This window comes from Lindgomyces ingoldianus (assembly GCF_010093535.1).
Source record: "Lindgomyces ingoldianus strain ATCC 200398 unplaced genomic scaffold BDR25scaffold_6, whole genome shotgun sequence".
In the NCBI taxonomy this organism is placed as follows: domain Eukaryota; kingdom Fungi; phylum Ascomycota; class Dothideomycetes; order Pleosporales; family Lindgomycetaceae; genus Lindgomyces; species Lindgomyces ingoldianus.
This window is the reverse complement of record NW_022985167.1, coordinates 382,338-398,886: the sequence shown is the minus strand read 5'-3', so window position 1 is coordinate 398,886 and position 16,549 is coordinate 382,338. Positions and strand designations below refer to the sequence as shown.

Sequence of the window (16,549 nt, the reverse complement as noted above, 5' to 3'; positions counted from 1 at the left end):
TGTTCTCCATCTCAATTGCCGTCTTGAAAACACGATTGAGCATTTGCTGTTTCTGTGAGACCCCGGCACAACTGTGCAGCCCGACGTCATCACTAAGCCTGTTTCAGACGCCGAGACAATGTCACACAATGTTTTTCGAACCAGGGGTTACTTCTGCCCGCACTTCAACTCTTCAACTTCGCCATCATTCGTTCCTGTGCCCAAGTTCCACCCCAAATCCTAACTTCTAAACAGCCCAATAAGTAGATGAGCCCCTATCTACAACACTCAGTCCTCCTTTCTGCTTGCTTGTGTCAAACATGTCCAACAGTGAGATCACCATTCCAAAAGCATAGAACAGCTTGGAGAGAGTAACTTAAGGCTTGAAACAGTGTCTCGATTTCCTTCGTGTAGATCTAGCAAGTAGAGGTTCCGCTATATCCTGTTCCCCCAATGCTCCCAATGTACGGTCAATAGACTATAGGAGGTGCCCTCCTTTTCAAACCTATCACAGGCTATAAGGTAGGTACATAATTGACAATCCATATAGCAATTAAAGGCGCGGATCACTCGTTGCTGGATACTAAATACTGTTACAATCATGCTCATCTCCGCGCAAAGGTCATCTCTATCTCTATCTGTCAACCCGTAAACTCTGCCATTGTCATCCTCCACTCCAATTAGTCTTTAGGCCCCACTGCTAACCCCCTTGCCAGTTTCTTACAACTCCCCAAAGGCATACCAAAATCTACCGCCACCAATAGCGAGGATCCATCTCCCGCGGTTCCTCCGCCTTCCCTCCTCTAGCTCCACCTTCCCATGTCTCCACTCGCGTCTGTGTTCTTCCGGCTAATTGCCTAGAAATTGTCTTTATCAAACCGGACCTGCCCCCAAGCCTTTGCGGCCGACTGGAACAGGTACCGGAATATAATCCTCTTTGAATTCGTCTTCCCCACCTTGTCCCGTTGATCGCACCTCCCACCCTTGAACAAATTGCTCCTGGACTATATCATGCAAGGCCCTCATATGCCAACTTAGCAAAAGTCCCTCCCGTAGATGTTTTGATATTCTTTTTCCCTTAGATACTGAACGCGGCGTCAACACAATCTTTAAAGAAATTGCAAAGGAAGAGGACGGCGATGTATTGTCTTATGTCAGCCTTGGCGTTCTTGAGGGAGATTGCGGCGAAGTCTTCGTTCACCTTGGAACGGATCCAGTAGTATTTATCTCGTCCACTCCAGATGTAAATGCAGGTGTACGGGCTGAAGCAGAAGTCGTCGAAGGGTCAAGCACTGGGAGGACACCGAGATCGAGCTCCGTCGTGCGGAGTAGGGAAAGGTGGCTTCGAGATGGCGGCATCCCAGATGTACTGTAAGAGGAGCGTGATAGTTGTGGTGTATGTGTGCACATTTGTTCTCGTCACTTTCTCTACGTTATTAGGGCTCTCTCTAATTATCAGGGTCATCAATTGCTAAAGTTCGGTACGAGTTTGCACGCAGTGCTCCTGAATTAGCTTTTCTATTTCGAGTGCCTCAAATGCTCTTCCTTTCCCTTTCCACATAGATTCAGAGCATGGGAAGCTCTAAAATGTCCTTGAATATCCTAGGTTTAATTATATATCTTTGTATCAAGTTATCCCTTGGTCACAAGCCCTTCCTACTGGGGGAAGTTGCCTCCTTGTAGATTGGCAATTAAGTCCTTGGGGCAAAAAGGAATGCCTAAAGCCTCTACTATCTTCTGCCACTATGAATTGAGCCCTGGTCCAAAAAGTGCAACATATAGTTGCTTCTCTTCAGTTCAGCGTGTCATCCTTAGTGCAGCGGTCATGTCAATCTTCTCTGTATCGTTGCTCGGTGACAAGACACCCGAAGGCAGAAAGAATTGAGATTGAACTCCTTGTATAGGACATACTTGCGCAGCTTTTCGAACAGTTCCTGAGGGAGTGGTAGCCTGCCACAATAGCGGGGCGCTCGTTGCCTGTGGTGGCAGTTGGTGAAGGGATCCATCGAGAAATTCCCTCCGCCTACCCTTTTGAATAAACAAAATCTCCGTTGCGTCAAGTGTTTCCTTTCATACCTCACCCTCTCGGCGTAGGTGTGGTCATCTGACTTATTTTCTTCACCAACTCACATCTGACCGCTCCTACCTTGTCTCCTCAGCCTCGCTCCAAAGCGCTGCTCGAATTAACGCAGTCATCTGCCTCTTTTCCTTGCCTATCTCAATTCCTTGACGGAAAGGCGGTCATCTGGCGTATTTCTTCATCGTCTCACAGCCTGCCAGTGCCACCTTTCCGCTTCGACCTCACCTTACAGCTGTCTCCCTACCAACATTGTCACGGGTCCCCTTTATACCTAACTTATTTAACAACGGTGCGGCCATTTGACTTGTTTCTTCGCCTCTCACAGTTCCCCGATTCCGCCTTGCTGCTTCCGTCTCACTTCACAATTCTTTCGATATTGAGGCCGTCGCCTTGTTCATTACCGTACCTTTTTCACTCTCGGCTACAGTGCGGTCTTTGCCTTGTTTCTTCGCATTCTGACAACTTGTATTGCCCAAACCACTTGAGCTCGGCGTTGGCGCTGTCGTCTAACTCTTTTCTTTGTCCACATCACTGTCTTGACACCGACGGAGTTACCTGACTTCTTGCTGCTGGCCTCCTTCAACTTATCTGTGAGCTTTGAGGAAGTCCAATCCGATTTATGGTTATCGCCAGAGCCAGTCTAATACCTCATAGCTATAATGTCCTCCCGGCACATCAAGATGGGACCTTCCAAATCTCCCTTCCCGCCGCCTGAGTTCCTAAATCCCTTCCTGTTTCTGGGCTGGGCGACGATCAACGCGGCGAACCAGTACAATACAGAGAGTGGCCCAAATCCGCCGTTCAGGGTCCTTCCACTCGCTCCTGGCCTACTTGGAGTTGAAATTAATGCTATATTTAACGGCTTTCCACCGATGATGATCACTAAGATCCAGTTCGAGCTAGCCCAGATGGTGAACAAACACTTCCGCACCGGGAGCTTCGCAGGTGTAGATGGGGGCAGCATTGTCCAAGACGGTGGTACCCGACCGCAAGATAGAGCACCGCCAGGTGCGGTCCTCATGGAGAGGCCAAGATTGCTCCCAGTCGCCAACCTCTTGGCCATAGCGACCTTTCGCGATGCCAACATCACATTCTTCACTAAAGGCCCTAGATCCCCCCCCCGATCCAGTGGGTAACGCTGTGCCTGGCTCCCACCGTCCCAATGGAGAATCCAGGATTCGGCCAGCTGCACTCCGCTTGGTGGGGTCAGGTCGGCGGGGTTTCGATTCGGTTGGAGCTCTTTCGCTGTACCTAGCCAGCCTGACCCCTACCAACGTCATCACAGTGCGCGCCACATATGTAGTCGTAGACGACGTCTTCTAGCCAGTATTGCAGGAGTTGGAGAGGGAATGTTAAGAGAGAGAGGATGGGGGAAGAGCTCATCGTAGGAGGTTTAGATAGACTTTCCGAATAATGAATACAGCCGTGGCGTCCCGCCGGCGTCTTGCTCCGAATATTTGCCTTCTTGATCCATGTCCTGATTCGGCTGTAAACTAGAGGTCCCAACTCTACCATAAGCTCCTTAGGAATCTCTAGCAAAGGAATCTGTAAGTATCTTAACTGAGCATAGTGTACCATCAGCTCTCTTGGTAGGTTTATGGAACCAGAAACACAGTTTCGGCATCTTGCTAGCTTTCTCCTAGAATCTTTGCTTTCTTAATTCATGCAGTGGTTGAGCTAGGGTTTGAAGTTAGTATGTATATAATACGCTACTGAAAAACGTCCTGTAAGGGGTTAGTAAGTGTCTTGACAAATAATAGTATACTATTAGCTCTCTTAGAAGGACCACAGAACTAGAGCTACCGCGCCGATATGTTTCTGGCTTCTCTCCCAAGTCTTTAGCTTTTTCCTCTATATTCTCGAATAGCTAGGAGTTAGCAGGAACAACTATACACTAAGTCTCTAACGTATCTACCAATTATGAAACTAGTGCGAATATCTCTCCTGCAAGTGCGCTTCAAGCCTTCTTGCGACGTGTTCAGAATAGAGAGTAGTATCTTGGGTGTTTCTATAATTTTGCCGATTCGATATCTTTCCAAAATGGGCTGAAGGCACACGGAATAGTAGCCAATATAAAGATTAATTCTCATCCTACAATACCTGTACAGAGAGTATTCAATACGGGTACTTAGCCTGCAAATGGCCCAAGGGTTCTCTTGTTGCAGCCCTAGAACAGCAGTTAATGTCTCAGCTCGTTGCTAGGTTATTTGCTAGGCACGTAACTCCTTATATAACGTGAGGTTTACCTAACAATACCTGACGTACCTTTATGTCTGTCTCCTGGAAACCAGCCCGCAAACTGTCAGAGCAAACAGGATACCAAACCTTCAGCTTCTGGACTTGGCAAGGAGCCAGCGCCCTCAAACACATTCCGAGAAGTTAGCCTTCAGATTGCCGAGGTGTTTGCAGCCCAACAGCCCCTCAAGCATCCACTTCTAGATCCTTCAAATCTGATATTGCAACACAATCGGACTTGGGATGTCACAGACCTCATCTACGAACCTTACAAGTGGCTCCCACTCCCAGTAGCTCAAATGTGGTAGCACATAAAGTATAAGGGGATCATAGATGCAATGCTCGCGAGTGAACGAGTGTTCAGTTCCCATGAATTGCTTGGATACAATGGCATTCATTGGATGATTAAGGCCTTGGGGTGAAAATTAGTAAACCTCTCATGACCTGTTTAGGTTTTATAAAGAGCATTTATAATTCTCGAGGCACCATCAACGCATTGATCCCTTACGTATCCTCTTTTAGCACCTATAAACCTCCTTGTGAGCAGAAAAATATCTTAGAATCCAAAGGACTCAGCCTACGAAGCCAGCAAAGATATTACATTTTGCTCCAGATTCTAAAAGGGGATCATGTTCTTCCTCGATGCGCAATCAGCATAATTCTCCCTCAACTCTTCTAGGAATACTTGTGTACACTGGCATCTCCCAAGATCCAAAGACCGCCTTTTGTGAAATTAGTAAGTATCCCCCACACTTCTTAGTATTCTAAAAGAAATCATGTACATGTATGAGGTACTATCAACGCAAAAATGCTTCAATCACCCCTTCCGTGAAGCTAGTAAGCGGTGTTCAGAAACCTAAAATAAAAAATAAAAAACCACCCGAAGGGCGGCACATTCGCTTGCTTAATGGTACATGCATTAACTGTGCGCTAAAAAAAATTGCTTCATAAATATTGTTACAAGAACATGCCTAGTTCCATTGCGCCTGAATTATAGCTTTAATCGAATTGCTACAGTCTCCAGGTCTGGAGCTTCCATCAAAATTTTAATTTAATCTTGCTGGAGTATATAATCTATGGGATCAATTAAAATCTCGTTAGCTTCAGGAGAGTTTCGATACTAAGTAGTCTACAATTTCGCTTTCTTCGCCTTATCCTCCTCCGCCGCTTTGACCTTTAATAACCTCCTTAAAATCTTACCGCTCACGCTCTTTGGAATCGCCTCCACAAACCTCACCCCCCCTCTCAACTTTTTATGACTTGCCACCCTACTATTCAACCATTCCACAATCTCATCTGCCTCCTTGTTTCCTTTGCCTAACCCTCCCGCCGGAACAACATATGCGCGCGGAACTTCGGTAGCTTGCTCTTCGTTGTAGATACCAATAACAGCGACATCGTTCACGCTTGGGTGAGCGACAAGAATCCCTTCGAGCTCCGCAGGTGGAACCTGGAAACCTTTGTACTTGATGAGTTCCTTGACCCGATCCGTGATGTAAAAGTGGCCATCTTTGTCCTGATACCCAACATCCCCCGTCTTGAAATACCCATCCTCCGTAAGCGCTTGTGCCGTCATCTCAGGGTTGTTCAAATATCCCTTGAAGACGTTGGGACCCTTGATCCATAGTTCGCCTGTCTCGCCGACTGGCACTTCCTTCCCATCCGGACTCATATACTTCGCGGTTTGATTTGGCAGCAATGTTCCCACAGCCCCTATTGTCTTATTCCAGTCCTCCCATGGCTGGGTATGCGTCGTAGGGCTTGTTTCCGAGAGCCCGTAGCCTTGTTTTATTGGGATCTTGAGGCGGTTGTGAAGTGATATGACGAGTTCTCGTGTCAAAGGGGCGGCGCCGCTGTTCATCATTCGGATGGAACTGAGGTCGTATTTGGAGACAACGGGGTGTTTTGATAGCATGAGTACGACAGGAGGGACGACGTACGAGAAGGTGATTTTGTAATCTTGGATGAAGCGACAGAAGTCTTCGAGGTCGAATTTGGGCATTACAACGAGTTGGAGGCCCGAGTAGAGACTTTGGTGGATGAGACAAGTGAGGCCTAGCTCTTGTTAGTTGGTTTTAATTCGAGTTTGAAAGCAGGGGGGAAGAATGTCTGGGGTAGGGTAATATGGGGGAACTGTGAATTAGAAATTGGGAGTAGATTAAAACACCTACCGTAGATGTGAAAGAATGGAAGAAAGGCTAGCAGCTTATCCCCTTCTCCATTTGGGCCGTTGCTCCAACCAAGATGTCCCGCCTCTCCTGCCCGAAGCATCAAAACATTGGAAACAATATTTCGATGCGTCAGCATAACTCCCTTCGGATGTCCCGTGGTCCCAGATGAGTACACCAAGAAAGCCAGGTCATCTTCCGGCTTAGCTTTTGTCCTTCGATATCTTGCGGTACCTGAAATATTCCGAATGCTCGTAAAGTGCTTTACTCTTCCATTCGGATCGCGTTGGTCTCCAATGATAATAATCCGGTTATCTGGGATGCCCGATTTGGTCGCTGCCTCTCTTGCTGTCTTTATAAATGGTAATTGTGTCACTATGGCTTTTGCGCCAGAGTCTTTGAGCTGGAAAGCTAATTCATCGACAGTATAACCTGGATTCGCTGGACTCAAAATACCTCCGGCCCAGTGGCATCCCCACGTGATCGCAGGCGTGTCAATGCAGTTCGGGGTATACAGTGCGAGCACATCGCCTTTTTGCCAGTCCCACAGAGCCTTCAGTCCCTTGCCGAAGTCGGCCGCGCTGTTCTTGACTTGAGCATATGTGTATGAGCGATTTGTGTAAGGATCCTGGTAGATCACTGTTTTAAATGTTACCAAAGCATTCTGTCTGGACAGGCAACAGGTGGATTTCGAATCTTACTGACCTTTGTCATCTGGGTATGGCCTATCTTTCCTCTCAAATAAGAAACCCCATACGTCTGTGTTGGGAATGTCAATCGGTGGATACTGGGATTCAGATGGCATCTTGAATGAAGGAGGGAGAGAAAGGGATGCGAGACAATACGATTCTATCTATACTATGAAAGGAGAAGAAGGAAAGAAGAAGGAAAGAATATGAAAGCCATATTGCAGTCATCGCAAGCCGTGTGGAGTTCTCCTAGCGGCTTGCCTAGGGAACAAAAGGATGGATGCGGAGTGATGATGCGGGCCAGGGTGTTGACCGAGGCACTTGCTGTTTTAGAACTAGTGTTAATATCAAAGCCGACCGCCTTCCGAGGTCAACTTCCGCCAATCTGATTCTCGATTGCAACTACTTACTATGTAGCTTGTCAATACATGCAGAACCTACCGATCTTGCGGGATTGATAGAAGCTATCATGTCTTTCTGGGAGAAAGCTACCACTGTCGAGAAAGTGGACTCCAAAACATACTCCTGCAATTTATTGGACGACTGGACCATCGGAACTGGTAAGCAATTACGTGTCTTATAAATGGAGAAGGCTAAGCTAATATTGTACAGTTCCGAACGGCGGCTATGTAACGGGATGCATACTGCAGGTTGTGTTTACGCATTTCAGCACTGCACTAGCAAAGCAGAACCAACCGCATACGATCGCTCTCCACGTCGAATTCCTGCGGAGAACTCAAATCGGGCTAGCAATATTCAAAATCGATGAGGTCAAGCTTGGAAGGCAAACATCCATTGTACATGTGCGCATGTCCCAGGAAGGGAGGGAGGAGGTCATCGCCTATGTAACCAACTCAAACATGGATACCGAGGAAGGCCTCACATTCGATACAGGGTATTCACTACGACCACCACCTCCTCCAGTAGACCTGGAAAAGCTGCAAGAGGACAAGGATGAGAATTGGAGTAGACAAGAAATTCCGTTTCCAAAGTTCAGGAAAGCTTCGGCAAGAGTGCAGTGGCATTTTCCGCGGAAAGGACAAGCTATGAAGAGTCTGGCAGACGAATGGCTGTGTTTCACAGACGGGTCTAACTTCACAAATACCAGTCTCGGGTTTGTTGCCGATATGTTTCCACAGATTATCGAGTCGTACAGAGACCAAAGCCAGGGACCTTTCTGGTACCCAACGTTACTACTAAACCTGGACATCAAGAAAGTTCTGCCTCCAGAAGGGGTCAAGTGGCTAGCTTTACGAGTGCAGCTGAAGAAGATCAAGAACGGGAGGATGGATTTGGAAGTTCATATTCATGATGCTGAGGGCGATCTGGTGTGTCTCAGCCACCATGTCGGCTTTGTAGTGGATGCAGCAAGGAATTTAGCCGAGCGGAGGAAGCCGGATACTAAGCTATAGCCTTTCCATGAAGGTCAAGAACTGGAGAATGTATTTGGAAATTCACGTTTATGGTGATGAGGGCGATCTAGTGTCTTAACCACCATGTCGGCTTTATGATGGATCAGGCAATGAATATGGCTGAGTAGAGGAAGCCTGATATAGACATTCTATGAATTCATTAGAGACCTCGAAATGTGGGTCGCAAACATGGCATTCGGCATCCCTGGAATGGTTCCATAGTTCGTGTTGCTAACAAGTTAACCTGGAATTGAGGGATCTTCAGACTCTTATGATTCATCAACTCGCTATACGACTACATGGCAAGGCCTTAAATGTAGCATGTACTCGACATAAGCCGTACATGCATACCTGCAAGTGGGTGTCTCTGTCACGTGATGTACCCCAATCTCGGCTAGCGGGTCTTGGCGCGCCCACACTGGCAGGCGAGCCGCCGAGCCCAAATTATCGAAATCTCTAGCTTCTTTACTTCAACGACAAACACGACCGCCACCATGCCTAAGGAAGTGAAGCAGCGCTCTGGTAAATACTCTCTCTATCTCGAAATATGCATGCGATATATACTGACATGACCGCAGGCCTCGCCCTTGGCCTCAATGCCGGCCACAGTACGTTCACGTTCCCTCCCACCCCTCCAACGCGGCACGAATATTGCAGTGATGGATCGCTAATTGCAGTGGATGAACAGAGGTCACCCCGAGGCAACCGGCTCCCAAGATCTCGCGGAGGAAAGGTTTCTTGTCAAAGCGCACGGCGTTCGTGAGGGAGATCACTCGCGAGGTTGCTGGGTGCGTTAGCCACTTACAGGTTGGATTCCATGCAGATGCAGGTTTCTAACGTGCGGATATCATACATCCGTTGCTAGAAGCTGCACTGCTGGATATTCCAATGGTGCTTGCGAGATTGAGTAGTTTGCTAACATTAGGCTGTTACTAGACTTGCACCATACGAAAAGCGTGTCATTGAATTGCTTCGAAACTCCAAGGATAAGCGTGCCCGTCGTCTTGCAAAGAAGCGAGTATGTTGAATCTTCTTTACCTATATCCACATCCCTATTGCATCACCTGTACTACAACATCCACTGACATCCCACAGCTCGGTACCTTCGGTCGTGCGAAGAGGAAGGTTGACGAGATGACCAAGATCATTGCTGAGTCAAGGCGAGCCGGTCACTAAATCAACCACAACAACCGGGCGCTGGGGGTCGTTTTCCTCTTCTCTCTCTGGTCTGGGTGTTTGGTCTCTGTCTACGACGGCAATTGATAGAGTATCACATTCACAAAAACAAATGGCATGTTTCTGAAGTGCAGGCATGCAAATGGTTGGGTCTTCTGAGGATGAGGGATGGGGGACGGATACCATGCACAATGTCATTTACGGTCATGAAAATGTGAATGAAGTCGGTTCACGCCAGCGAGATTCCTGTGATGCGCGTATGTATGTGATGTGATTCCATCAGTTAGGAAACTCGGATAGATGTCGAATGCATTGTTCCGTTATGTTCATGGACTTGACTGCCACACCGTCACAGTTGAACCTGAATTACAAATCAGCGCGAGACATTGATTCTGTAACAAGACATGGTACCTCACAAGTTGACACTTGGACTCAGCTTTGATATGGAGGTATTCTCGAGAGGTTGCATGGAATAGATCATGGATAAGTAAAGCTAATCCCCAGTAAATGGTGCATTGGAACTACGATGCAAGCCTCGTCCTAGAAACATGCCAAGGGAGAATTCCAAATCCAGACATTATGCCTAGCTACGACTGTGTGCCATAGCCTTCGAAGACCTACCCGTGCTCGCTGTGTTACCACATGTCTCATGAACCCATTATGCGGTTTGCGAACCATGCCAAGGCATTCATGACCGCTGCTCTCTCCATGGCCCATGGCCCATCTATCTAATCTATCGTTTGAAAAGCCCCTTATTGAGCAGGCTCTTCAACTTACTCTCCTTATCCGCACCACCTCCTCCGCCACCAAGCCTCTTCTTCCCCTCGGTCTTGCTCTGGCTCACCGGCTCAGACCTGCTCTCTACAACCAGTTCCTCGACCTTTAGAACCTTCGCCTTATCCTGCCACTCTTCGCTCAATGTCTTCCGCGACAACCTTGCCTCATTACTAGCCCTCTCATCCCAAACAAACGTTAATACCTCCCTTCCCGAAAACCGCAGGTCTTGGATCAGCCGCTTATGGTCGCAGTCTATTCCAACCTGGCCACCCTTGGGTCCCACATATTTCAACTGAAACGGGTCTTTGTAAGCGAGGAAGCTGGAGACGAAGCTGTAGAGCATTTCCGCTGTGTCTTGCTTGCTGATATCCATTTGGATCATGGTTTGATCTGGCAGGCGGATGCGTAAGGAACCTCCTTTTTGAGCGACGGCGTTGACTTTTTCGAGGCGTAAGGCTTCTTGTTCTTCGAGCTCTTTATCGGAGAGGAGGCGCTGGTTGCGGGTTCGGGCTTGGAGTGCTGCTTGGTGCGCCTTTGCGTGCTCAATGGTGGGCTCGTAGTCGCTTTCGTTGAATCCGCGACGGGCGGCTTGGGGAGTGGAGGAGGTGGGGGCGGAGAAGATTTGGATGTTGCGGTTTAGAGTTGGGTGCACAGCGTGGGATGAGGAGGCAGCGGGAGGACTAGGTAATGATGGGGGTATGTTTTCCGCCGCGCCGGGTGGGGGGGAGAGGGGATCTTGAGATGGCTCTGGGGCGGGCGTTGAGTCGACTTCCATGGGTTCTAGGTCAGGCTGTTTGCTCTTGGCAGGTACTCCAGCAACTGTCTCTGAGGGTTCAGGTGCAGCAGTACTCGGACCCGGTAATGAAGTAGCTTGCGCCGAGCTCTCCGCGTGGGCACTGCTTGGGGCAGAATCCGCGCTCTTAAAGTACTGTGATATCTCCGCCATAGCCTCTTCGAGTGGGGTGCCGCTGTTCTTGAAATTAAGTCGCAAGAGCGCAGATCCGCTATCGAATCCTAGTTGGCTCAACGTCTGTTGCAATCCTACAAAGCTCGACTGCTCGCGATGACCCGGCATAACCGTAATCACAGGCATCTCATAATTCAATCTACCAGAGCCAGATTTTCCGTTCGGGTCCATCTCAGGAACGCCGCGCTGCGTGAAGTTGTGGTTAGTACCTTCACCGCTCTCGAAGTGTCGTAGCATTTCCCATAATGAGGTATTACTGGCGAATTTCTGTGTCAAGCGGACATTCTTTTCTGTTGCTGGGAGTTGCAAGGCTACTGATATTACGGAGGGAGAGCGTGAGGACTGAACGAGTTCCAGACGAGCGCCCTGGGGGAGGTTGGCAAGCCGAATTTGTTGGGAGAGGGAGATGGGTTTATTGTTGTATCTGGGAATTGTCAGTATTGTTCCTGCACATGTCAGAGTAGCTAAGAATGAGAGAAGTGGCATAGTGCAATCTACACCACTGAAAATTGGTAGCGACAGTCCTCAAGGGTTGAATTATATTGTCTAAACAGCTGCCGTATCTTGTAATGTGGCGCCACATGTCTCCTGGTTGGAGAGTTTACTCACTTCAAGGTAAACTGATCAGCGCCAACATTGAACTTCTTGCAAGCCTCATCCCGTACTTCAGTGAGATACTTGACCGGCGTAGTCGGGATCTTGACCGTCTTCGCCGCCGCGTTGACAACAACAACATGGGAACTCATGCTGGACGGAAGAGCCTGTATAGTCCGTACGAGGCGAGGATGGCGACCGGGGCGTGGGCGACAAGGATGGTGTGGGAGTAGAGACAATCCCAACTGTGTTTCCTTCGCGTGGAGTCGCAGCGCTCGAGGACTAGGATGAGGTTGATAATATGAAGGATCTTGGCTTCGGAACTACTAATGTATATGTTGCTCTGATCTGCCATTACCTGGAGGGTTAGGCTGTGGTGAACTGTAAGGCCGTAGACGGTCTGGAGCGGAGCTGAAGCTGACCTGGCGCTTGGGACAAACTGCCCCCAGAGTCACTTGTTGCAAACGACTGTGTACTTGTCGGCCCGAGAAGTGTAGTGTGGAGAGATAGTTAGAACGATACGATATACTGAGGAGGATTCTCTGGTTAGTGACCCCTGCAGAGAGTTTTCTCTTGGCACAATGTACCTACAAAACTACACTTGCCTCCTCCAGCTAGTAATCAGCGTCTTCGTGCTTTTCCCGCGGATGCTAGGTTGCTCTGGAAGCTTCTGTTCGATGCGTGTCCTCGTCGGTGCCTGGCAGCGGGACGAGGGACGTCAGTCAGCGATCCTCGCTGACGCGCCCCCACCCCCACCAACGCGAACTCCTTGAAGCTTGAACGCTCCCCCTCCTTCACCACCAGCACCATGGCGGGTCCCGTCCAGATATCGTCGCCGGCCCAGTTGAGCTCCTTGTTGTCCTCATCGCGCGTTGTGGTGGTTAATTGTAAGATTCCTCTCGTTGATACATACTGATCGGTCCTTACTGACCCGCTTCGTCCAACACAGTCTATAACGACACGGATGCCGCATGCAAAGCTATAGCCCCCCATTACGACCAAGTCGCAAACCGGCTGTCCCGCCCAAACAAGGTTACCTTTTCGAAAGTCAACATCCAGGAGCAGTCACAGCTTGCGCAGAGCTACGGCATCACTGAGTCGGTTCCGCCTTGTGAAATACGCTCCTTTTAAGGATTTGAAGCTAACATATATTTGGTGTAGTTTGCCTACGGTCATAATCTTCAAGAATGGTCAGGATGTGCAGAAGATTAGTGGTGCAAATCAAGAACAGATCACCAATGCAATCATAAAGCTGGCAGTAGAGGCGGAATCAGACGGCTCGTTGTCTGGCGGCTTTGGAAAGGCAAGCTCTAGTGCGGGCGGTCCCTGGCGTGGTGCGGGATTGCCTCGGGGTTACAACGATGTCACTGATCAGGTGGATGTGCGCGGTCTGGACTTGCTGAACTCGGACAGCGAATTTGGGGGAGTGCGGACCCTCTTCGAGACCACCATGCCAACAACGCTTGCGATGGGGAAGGGGAAGGGTGCGGCTGCTGGTTCAGAATTGAAAAAAGACTGGGTTGAGAGTGATGTGGATGAACAGCTCATGCTGTACATGCCCTTCACGTCTTCCCTCAAGATACATACAATCCAAATCACGTCCTGTCCGCCGAAGCTTGAGGACGACGAAGACGCTCCGATGCGCCCAAAGACCATTCATCTGTATACGAACCGCCAACACAACCTTGGGTTCGAGGAGGCAGAAGATATCCCCGCGACTCAGACGATCGAGCTGAAGCACTCGGATTGGGATGAGAGCACAGGGACAGCCAAGCTAGAGCTCCGCTTCGTCAAATTTCAGAACGTCACCTCATTAGTCTTGTTCGTGGTCGATGGCGATGGGGAGGGAGAGAAGACTCGCATTGATAGAATCAAGATCATCGGAGACTCGGGGGAGAAGAGAGAGATCGGCAAGCTGGAGAAGATTGGAGACGACTCATGACAATATACATGGATTATGGTTGGACTACCCCTTGGGTTGATAGGCCTCTGCTCTTCACGACAGCGAGAGTAGATGGAGCAGAAACATCAGGATAGACCCCGAAACAACCTCACCCAAATGATTCTTCACGACAATATTGACCAATTTATTCTTCTTGAAGATCCCTTTTCTCTCGCGATAAACCTCTGCTGACATGCTCCCTTCTTCATGTCTTGGTACATTCATCTAGGCACGCAAGAATATGTTCGACCTTGTTCCAGCGGAAACGCCACGAAAATGAGACGTCCCCGCAAAGTGTATACAATCGATGATGCAATATGTTCGCTCTGGGGGGTCAACGACACTTGTTGAAGGCATAGATAAAGCACATACAAGCAACACGGGATATGTTGACCACCGCCGCACGAAGTTCGTCAAAGTCCAGGATCGCGAAGTTTTTCAAGTGAAAATTTTGCGCACGGGCCAGGTGCTTAGTAACCGCGCCTGCGCAGAAAATCTGCGTAAAACCGCTAGGCGGGAATAGGGAAGCTAACCGAGTTGCGAACTTCTGGGCAAGAAAAGCTTCCGCTCTTCTTTCTCTCTTTCTTTCATGGCCCACGATGAGACACTTTGTACATGATAGGAAGAGAATGACTTGGCAATGCTAAGACTGATCTCAACTCACATTCTTTCTGAGGCCAGTCAGCAGAGTCGCGTGTGCTCCACGCGTCCTTTGCGAACGTCGAACCTTCTCCCATTCTTCCACTCCTGCGATCTTCCGTTTCAGCTTCGTTTCAGTATCCTGGTTGACAGCCGTTGCGGTTTCTATTCTTGGTGATTTTTCTCTCTCGCTTCGCGCTCTTGTGAACATTTTATGGGGTTTCTGTTGTGGTTGATACATCGGTTAAGTTTGTCGGTGTGGGCGATGAGGTTCTTCATGGACCTGTGGCGAACGGGACATCTAAGGGACGTCGCTGAAGTCCCTTGACAGACCCACCGAACGTCCTATGTGGATAGGTAGGGTCTCCTTTAACGTTCATCGTTGATTTGCCAAGATTGATTTCGTGTCTCGTATGAGCATCATCTCATGGAGGTATTTGTCGCTTTTCAATCTACTCGCCCCCCAGGTGCCAAGTGCTGCGAGACACCTCAATTGTTAAGACTCGAGACAGGTTTCCAGCGCTCGACGATTGATGGTTTCGAGCTGCCTCGTCATCGTTCGATGTCATTTCTTGGGCTTCATCCCCTTCATGTAATCTCGGTGGATATCAGTCGAACCGATGGGAGTTGTTTGTGAATGGAAACCCTAAGCAGAACCCCACGTTCATTTGGCAAGGGTCCAAATACGCGTTGCTACAAATTGCAGAGACGAACCGACAACGATGTCGATGTGTATCTATCCTTTACGATGATCAGCTTAACACTCATGGTTGCAAGATCTACAAACTGATAGACAGAAACACCATTTGGCGTCATAAACATCATGTCTCGCCGACCCGGCTAAAGACGGCCTCGGACAACTGCAAACACAAAAGATACAACTATAATCCTCGAATCCCATAATCACTACGTTTCAATCACGACCATCCTCAAATATTCATGCACGTATCTCGTTGGTCGGGCCGACAGTGAGCATACCGTGAGGGAGGGTTATTTCGAGAGCAGGAGTTCAAGCAATATGCCCGAGCGTTGGGCTCCTTGATGTTACTAGAAGATCAATGTTTCGTGAGTACATAACGTCTCTAGACCAGAGCACCGGTACGTTCGTCGAGACCCTGTCTTGGAGTGAAAGGGACGATTTAGTCAGTTGATGTGGCGGTGCCTCCAAACTTCAATGTCTCAACCGAATGACGCCGCAAATCCAAGACAGCTGAGGAGAGCGTCTGGAGCAATTTTTTAACTTTGCCACTAACGGCTCCAGAACGGGTCCCGCCGAGGTCCACTTACCGTCTCAGAGGTCAGCGAGACACATATTCCACAGATGTCTGATTGGCGACGATGACGACGTTGGGCGAGGATGTTAAACGGACGTGATGGAGGGAAAGACCTTGCTCAACAATTCCGACGCATTGAGCTCACCCGCGATGGCCACCAAGCAGCACCTTAACTGTGGGGAAGGTCACAGCGTGGAATTGCTCAATTGAGAATCACGAAGCCAGGGACCAGACACACGGGTGCTAGTGCTTAGGGTCCCGGGGGAAAGTTCACCCAAGTAGCGCCACGGAGCATGAATCGAATTTCGTTTGAACGAAAAGGTGCCGGGATTTTCTAGTAACCGTTCCAGAACTCCCCAGCAAATGGAACCAACAAGACGAACCAAAAGTCCCAGCTGCCTGAAGTGGCGAAAGAGCTTCCTTGCCCTTTCCTCTTTAGCTTGGGCGACCACTTTGACATTGTCTCTCAAAAGTTGTTAAATTACAGTCGACATGGAGTCTCCGCTGGACAAAAATTTCGTTGCTGTCAGACATGCTGGTCACTTGTTGCTCAGGAAGTCGACCAGATATCTCGTGAAGGTGGGTCTGTAGAGAGTCTTTCGATGTGGACCGCCGCG

The 16,549-nt window shown here is 49.0% G+C and overlaps 9 protein-coding genes across 9 annotated transcripts; 6 read left to right on the top strand and 3 right to left on the bottom strand.

Moving 5' to 3' along the window:
- The first annotated feature begins 193 nt into the window (after positions 1-193).
- BDR25DRAFT_109965 (uncharacterized protein) lies at positions 194-858 on the top strand. Its single transcript, XM_033683556.1, has 4 exons — positions 194-309; positions 372-443; positions 530-600; positions 696-858. The coding sequence occupies exons 1-4, from the start codon at positions 247-249 to the stop codon at positions 784-786; spliced, it is 297 nt and encodes a 98-aa protein (XP_033551407.1). The 5' UTR covers positions 194-246; the 3' UTR covers positions 787-858.
- Positions 859-2,699: 1,841 nt separating this feature from the next.
- Positions 2,700-3,442, bottom strand: BDR25DRAFT_311034 (uncharacterized protein; the record flags this gene model as incomplete). Its single annotated transcript, XM_033691204.1, has 2 exons — positions 2,700-3,298; positions 3,331-3,442. 2 exons carry the CDS (start codon positions 3,440-3,442, stop codon positions 2,700-2,702), a joined length of 711 nt encoding a protein of 236 aa, XP_033551406.1.
- A 799-nt stretch (positions 3,443-4,241) lies between these two features.
- BDR25DRAFT_351093 (uncharacterized protein) lies at positions 4,242-5,202 on the top strand (the record flags this gene model as incomplete). The annotated part of the gene is made up of 7 exons (XM_033694811.1): positions 4,242-4,253; positions 4,351-4,598; positions 4,659-4,712; positions 4,777-4,802; positions 4,839-5,021; positions 5,086-5,122; positions 5,181-5,202. The coding sequence occupies 7 exons, from the start codon at positions 4,242-4,244 to the stop codon at positions 5,200-5,202; spliced, it is 582 nt and encodes a 193-aa protein (XP_033551405.1).
- A 180-nt stretch (positions 5,203-5,382) lies between these two features.
- Positions 5,383-7,412, bottom strand: BDR25DRAFT_254808 (4-coumarate-CoA ligase-like protein). The gene is made up of 3 exons (XM_033686320.1): positions 7,168-7,412; positions 6,466-7,101; positions 5,383-6,349 (listed from the first exon to the last, which is right to left on the bottom strand). Exons 1-3 carry the CDS (start codon positions 7,265-7,267, stop codon positions 5,424-5,426), a joined length of 1,662 nt encoding a protein of 553 aa, XP_033551404.1. The 5' UTR covers positions 7,268-7,412; the 3' UTR covers positions 5,383-5,423.
- Positions 7,413-7,556: 144 nt separating this feature from the next.
- Positions 7,557-8,693, top strand: BDR25DRAFT_279917 (uncharacterized protein). The gene is made up of 2 exons (XM_033687783.1): positions 7,557-7,711; positions 7,764-8,693. The coding sequence occupies exons 1-2, from the start codon at positions 7,621-7,623 to the stop codon at positions 8,561-8,563; spliced, it is 891 nt and encodes a 296-aa protein (XP_033551403.1). The 5' UTR covers positions 7,557-7,620; the 3' UTR covers positions 8,564-8,693.
- Positions 8,694-9,023: 330 nt separating this feature from the next.
- Positions 9,024-9,975, top strand: BDR25DRAFT_340362 (ribosomal protein L36e). Its single transcript, XM_033693496.1, has 5 exons — positions 9,024-9,085; positions 9,142-9,171; positions 9,252-9,351; positions 9,500-9,581; positions 9,659-9,975. The coding sequence occupies exons 1-5, from the start codon at positions 9,058-9,060 to the stop codon at positions 9,737-9,739; spliced, it is 321 nt and encodes a 106-aa protein (XP_033551402.1). The 5' UTR covers positions 9,024-9,057; the 3' UTR covers positions 9,740-9,975.
- Positions 9,976-10,472: 497 nt separating this feature from the next.
- BDR25DRAFT_215245 (uncharacterized protein) lies at positions 10,473-12,229 on the bottom strand (the record flags this gene model as incomplete). Its single annotated transcript, XM_033684834.1, has 2 exons — positions 10,473-11,907; positions 12,093-12,229. The coding sequence occupies 2 exons, from the start codon at positions 12,227-12,229 to the stop codon at positions 10,473-10,475; spliced, it is 1,572 nt and encodes a 523-aa protein (XP_033551401.1).
- Positions 12,230-12,852: 623 nt separating this feature from the next.
- On the top strand, positions 12,853-14,178 carry BDR25DRAFT_301262 (DUF1000-domain-containing protein). Its single transcript, XM_033689537.1, has 3 exons — positions 12,853-12,964; positions 13,027-13,174; positions 13,239-14,178. The coding sequence occupies exons 1-3, from the start codon at positions 12,886-12,888 to the stop codon at positions 14,017-14,019; spliced, it is 1,008 nt and encodes a 335-aa protein (XP_033551400.1). The 5' UTR covers positions 12,853-12,885; the 3' UTR covers positions 14,020-14,178.
- Positions 14,179-14,923: 745 nt separating this feature from the next.
- On the top strand, positions 14,924-16,022 carry BDR25DRAFT_351087 (uncharacterized protein; the record flags this gene model as incomplete). Its single annotated transcript, XM_033694810.1, has 8 exons — positions 14,924-14,977; positions 15,054-15,153; positions 15,203-15,382; positions 15,436-15,469; positions 15,505-15,686; positions 15,729-15,756; positions 15,802-15,879; positions 15,920-16,022. The coding sequence occupies 8 exons, from the start codon at positions 14,924-14,926 to the stop codon at positions 16,020-16,022; spliced, it is 759 nt and encodes a 252-aa protein (XP_033551399.1).
- Between the last annotated feature and the right edge of the window lie 527 nt (positions 16,023-16,549).

Excerpts from the sequence above, each read along its gene's own strand:
- BDR25DRAFT_109965 (XM_033683556.1), top strand. The coding sequence starts at position 247 with ATGAGCCCCTATCTACAACACTCAGTCCTCCTTTCTGCTTGCTTGTGT. Across the intron at positions 310-371 it reads TGTGTCAAACATGTCCAACA|TGTCTCGATTTCCTTCGTGT; the intron begins GTGAGATCACCA and ends GGCTTGAAACAG. Across the intron at positions 601-695 it reads ATGCTCATCTCCGCGCAAAG|TTTCTTACAACTCCCCAAAG; the intron begins GTCATCTCTATC and ends CCCCCTTGCCAG.
- BDR25DRAFT_254808 (XM_033686320.1), bottom strand. The coding sequence starts at position 7,267 with ATGCCATCTGAATCCCAGTATCCACCGATTGACATTCCCAACACAGAC. Across the intron at positions 7,102-7,167 it reads GCCATACCCAGATGACAAAG|TGATCTACCAGGATCCTTAC; the intron begins GTCAGTAAGATT and ends CATTTAAAACAG. Across the intron at positions 6,350-6,465 it reads TCCATTCTTTCACATCTACG|GCCTCACTTGTCTCATCCAC; the intron begins GTAGGTGTTTTA and ends AACAAGAGCTAG.
- BDR25DRAFT_279917 (XM_033687783.1), top strand. The coding sequence starts at position 7,621 with ATGTCTTTCTGGGAGAAAGCTACCACTGTCGAGAAAGTGGACTCCAAA. Across the intron at positions 7,712-7,763 it reads CGACTGGACCATCGGAACTG|TTCCGAACGGCGGCTATGTA; the intron begins GTAAGCAATTAC and ends AATATTGTACAG.
- BDR25DRAFT_340362 (XM_033693496.1), top strand. The coding sequence starts at position 9,058 with ATGCCTAAGGAAGTGAAGCAGCGCTCTG. Across the intron at positions 9,086-9,141 it reads GGAAGTGAAGCAGCGCTCTG|GCCTCGCCCTTGGCCTCAAT; the intron begins GTAAATACTCTC and ends ACATGACCGCAG. Across the intron at positions 9,352-9,499 it reads ATCACTCGCGAGGTTGCTGG|ACTTGCACCATACGAAAAGC; the intron begins GTGCGTTAGCCA and ends GGCTGTTACTAG.
- BDR25DRAFT_301262 (XM_033689537.1), top strand. The coding sequence starts at position 12,886 with ATGGCGGGTCCCGTCCAGATATCGTCGCCGGCCCAGTTGAGCTCCTTG. Across the intron at positions 12,965-13,026 it reads GCGCGTTGTGGTGGTTAATT|TCTATAACGACACGGATGCC; the intron begins GTAAGATTCCTC and ends CGTCCAACACAG. Across the intron at positions 13,175-13,238 it reads CAGAGCTACGGCATCACTGA|TTTGCCTACGGTCATAATCT; the intron begins GTCGGTTCCGCC and ends TATTTGGTGTAG.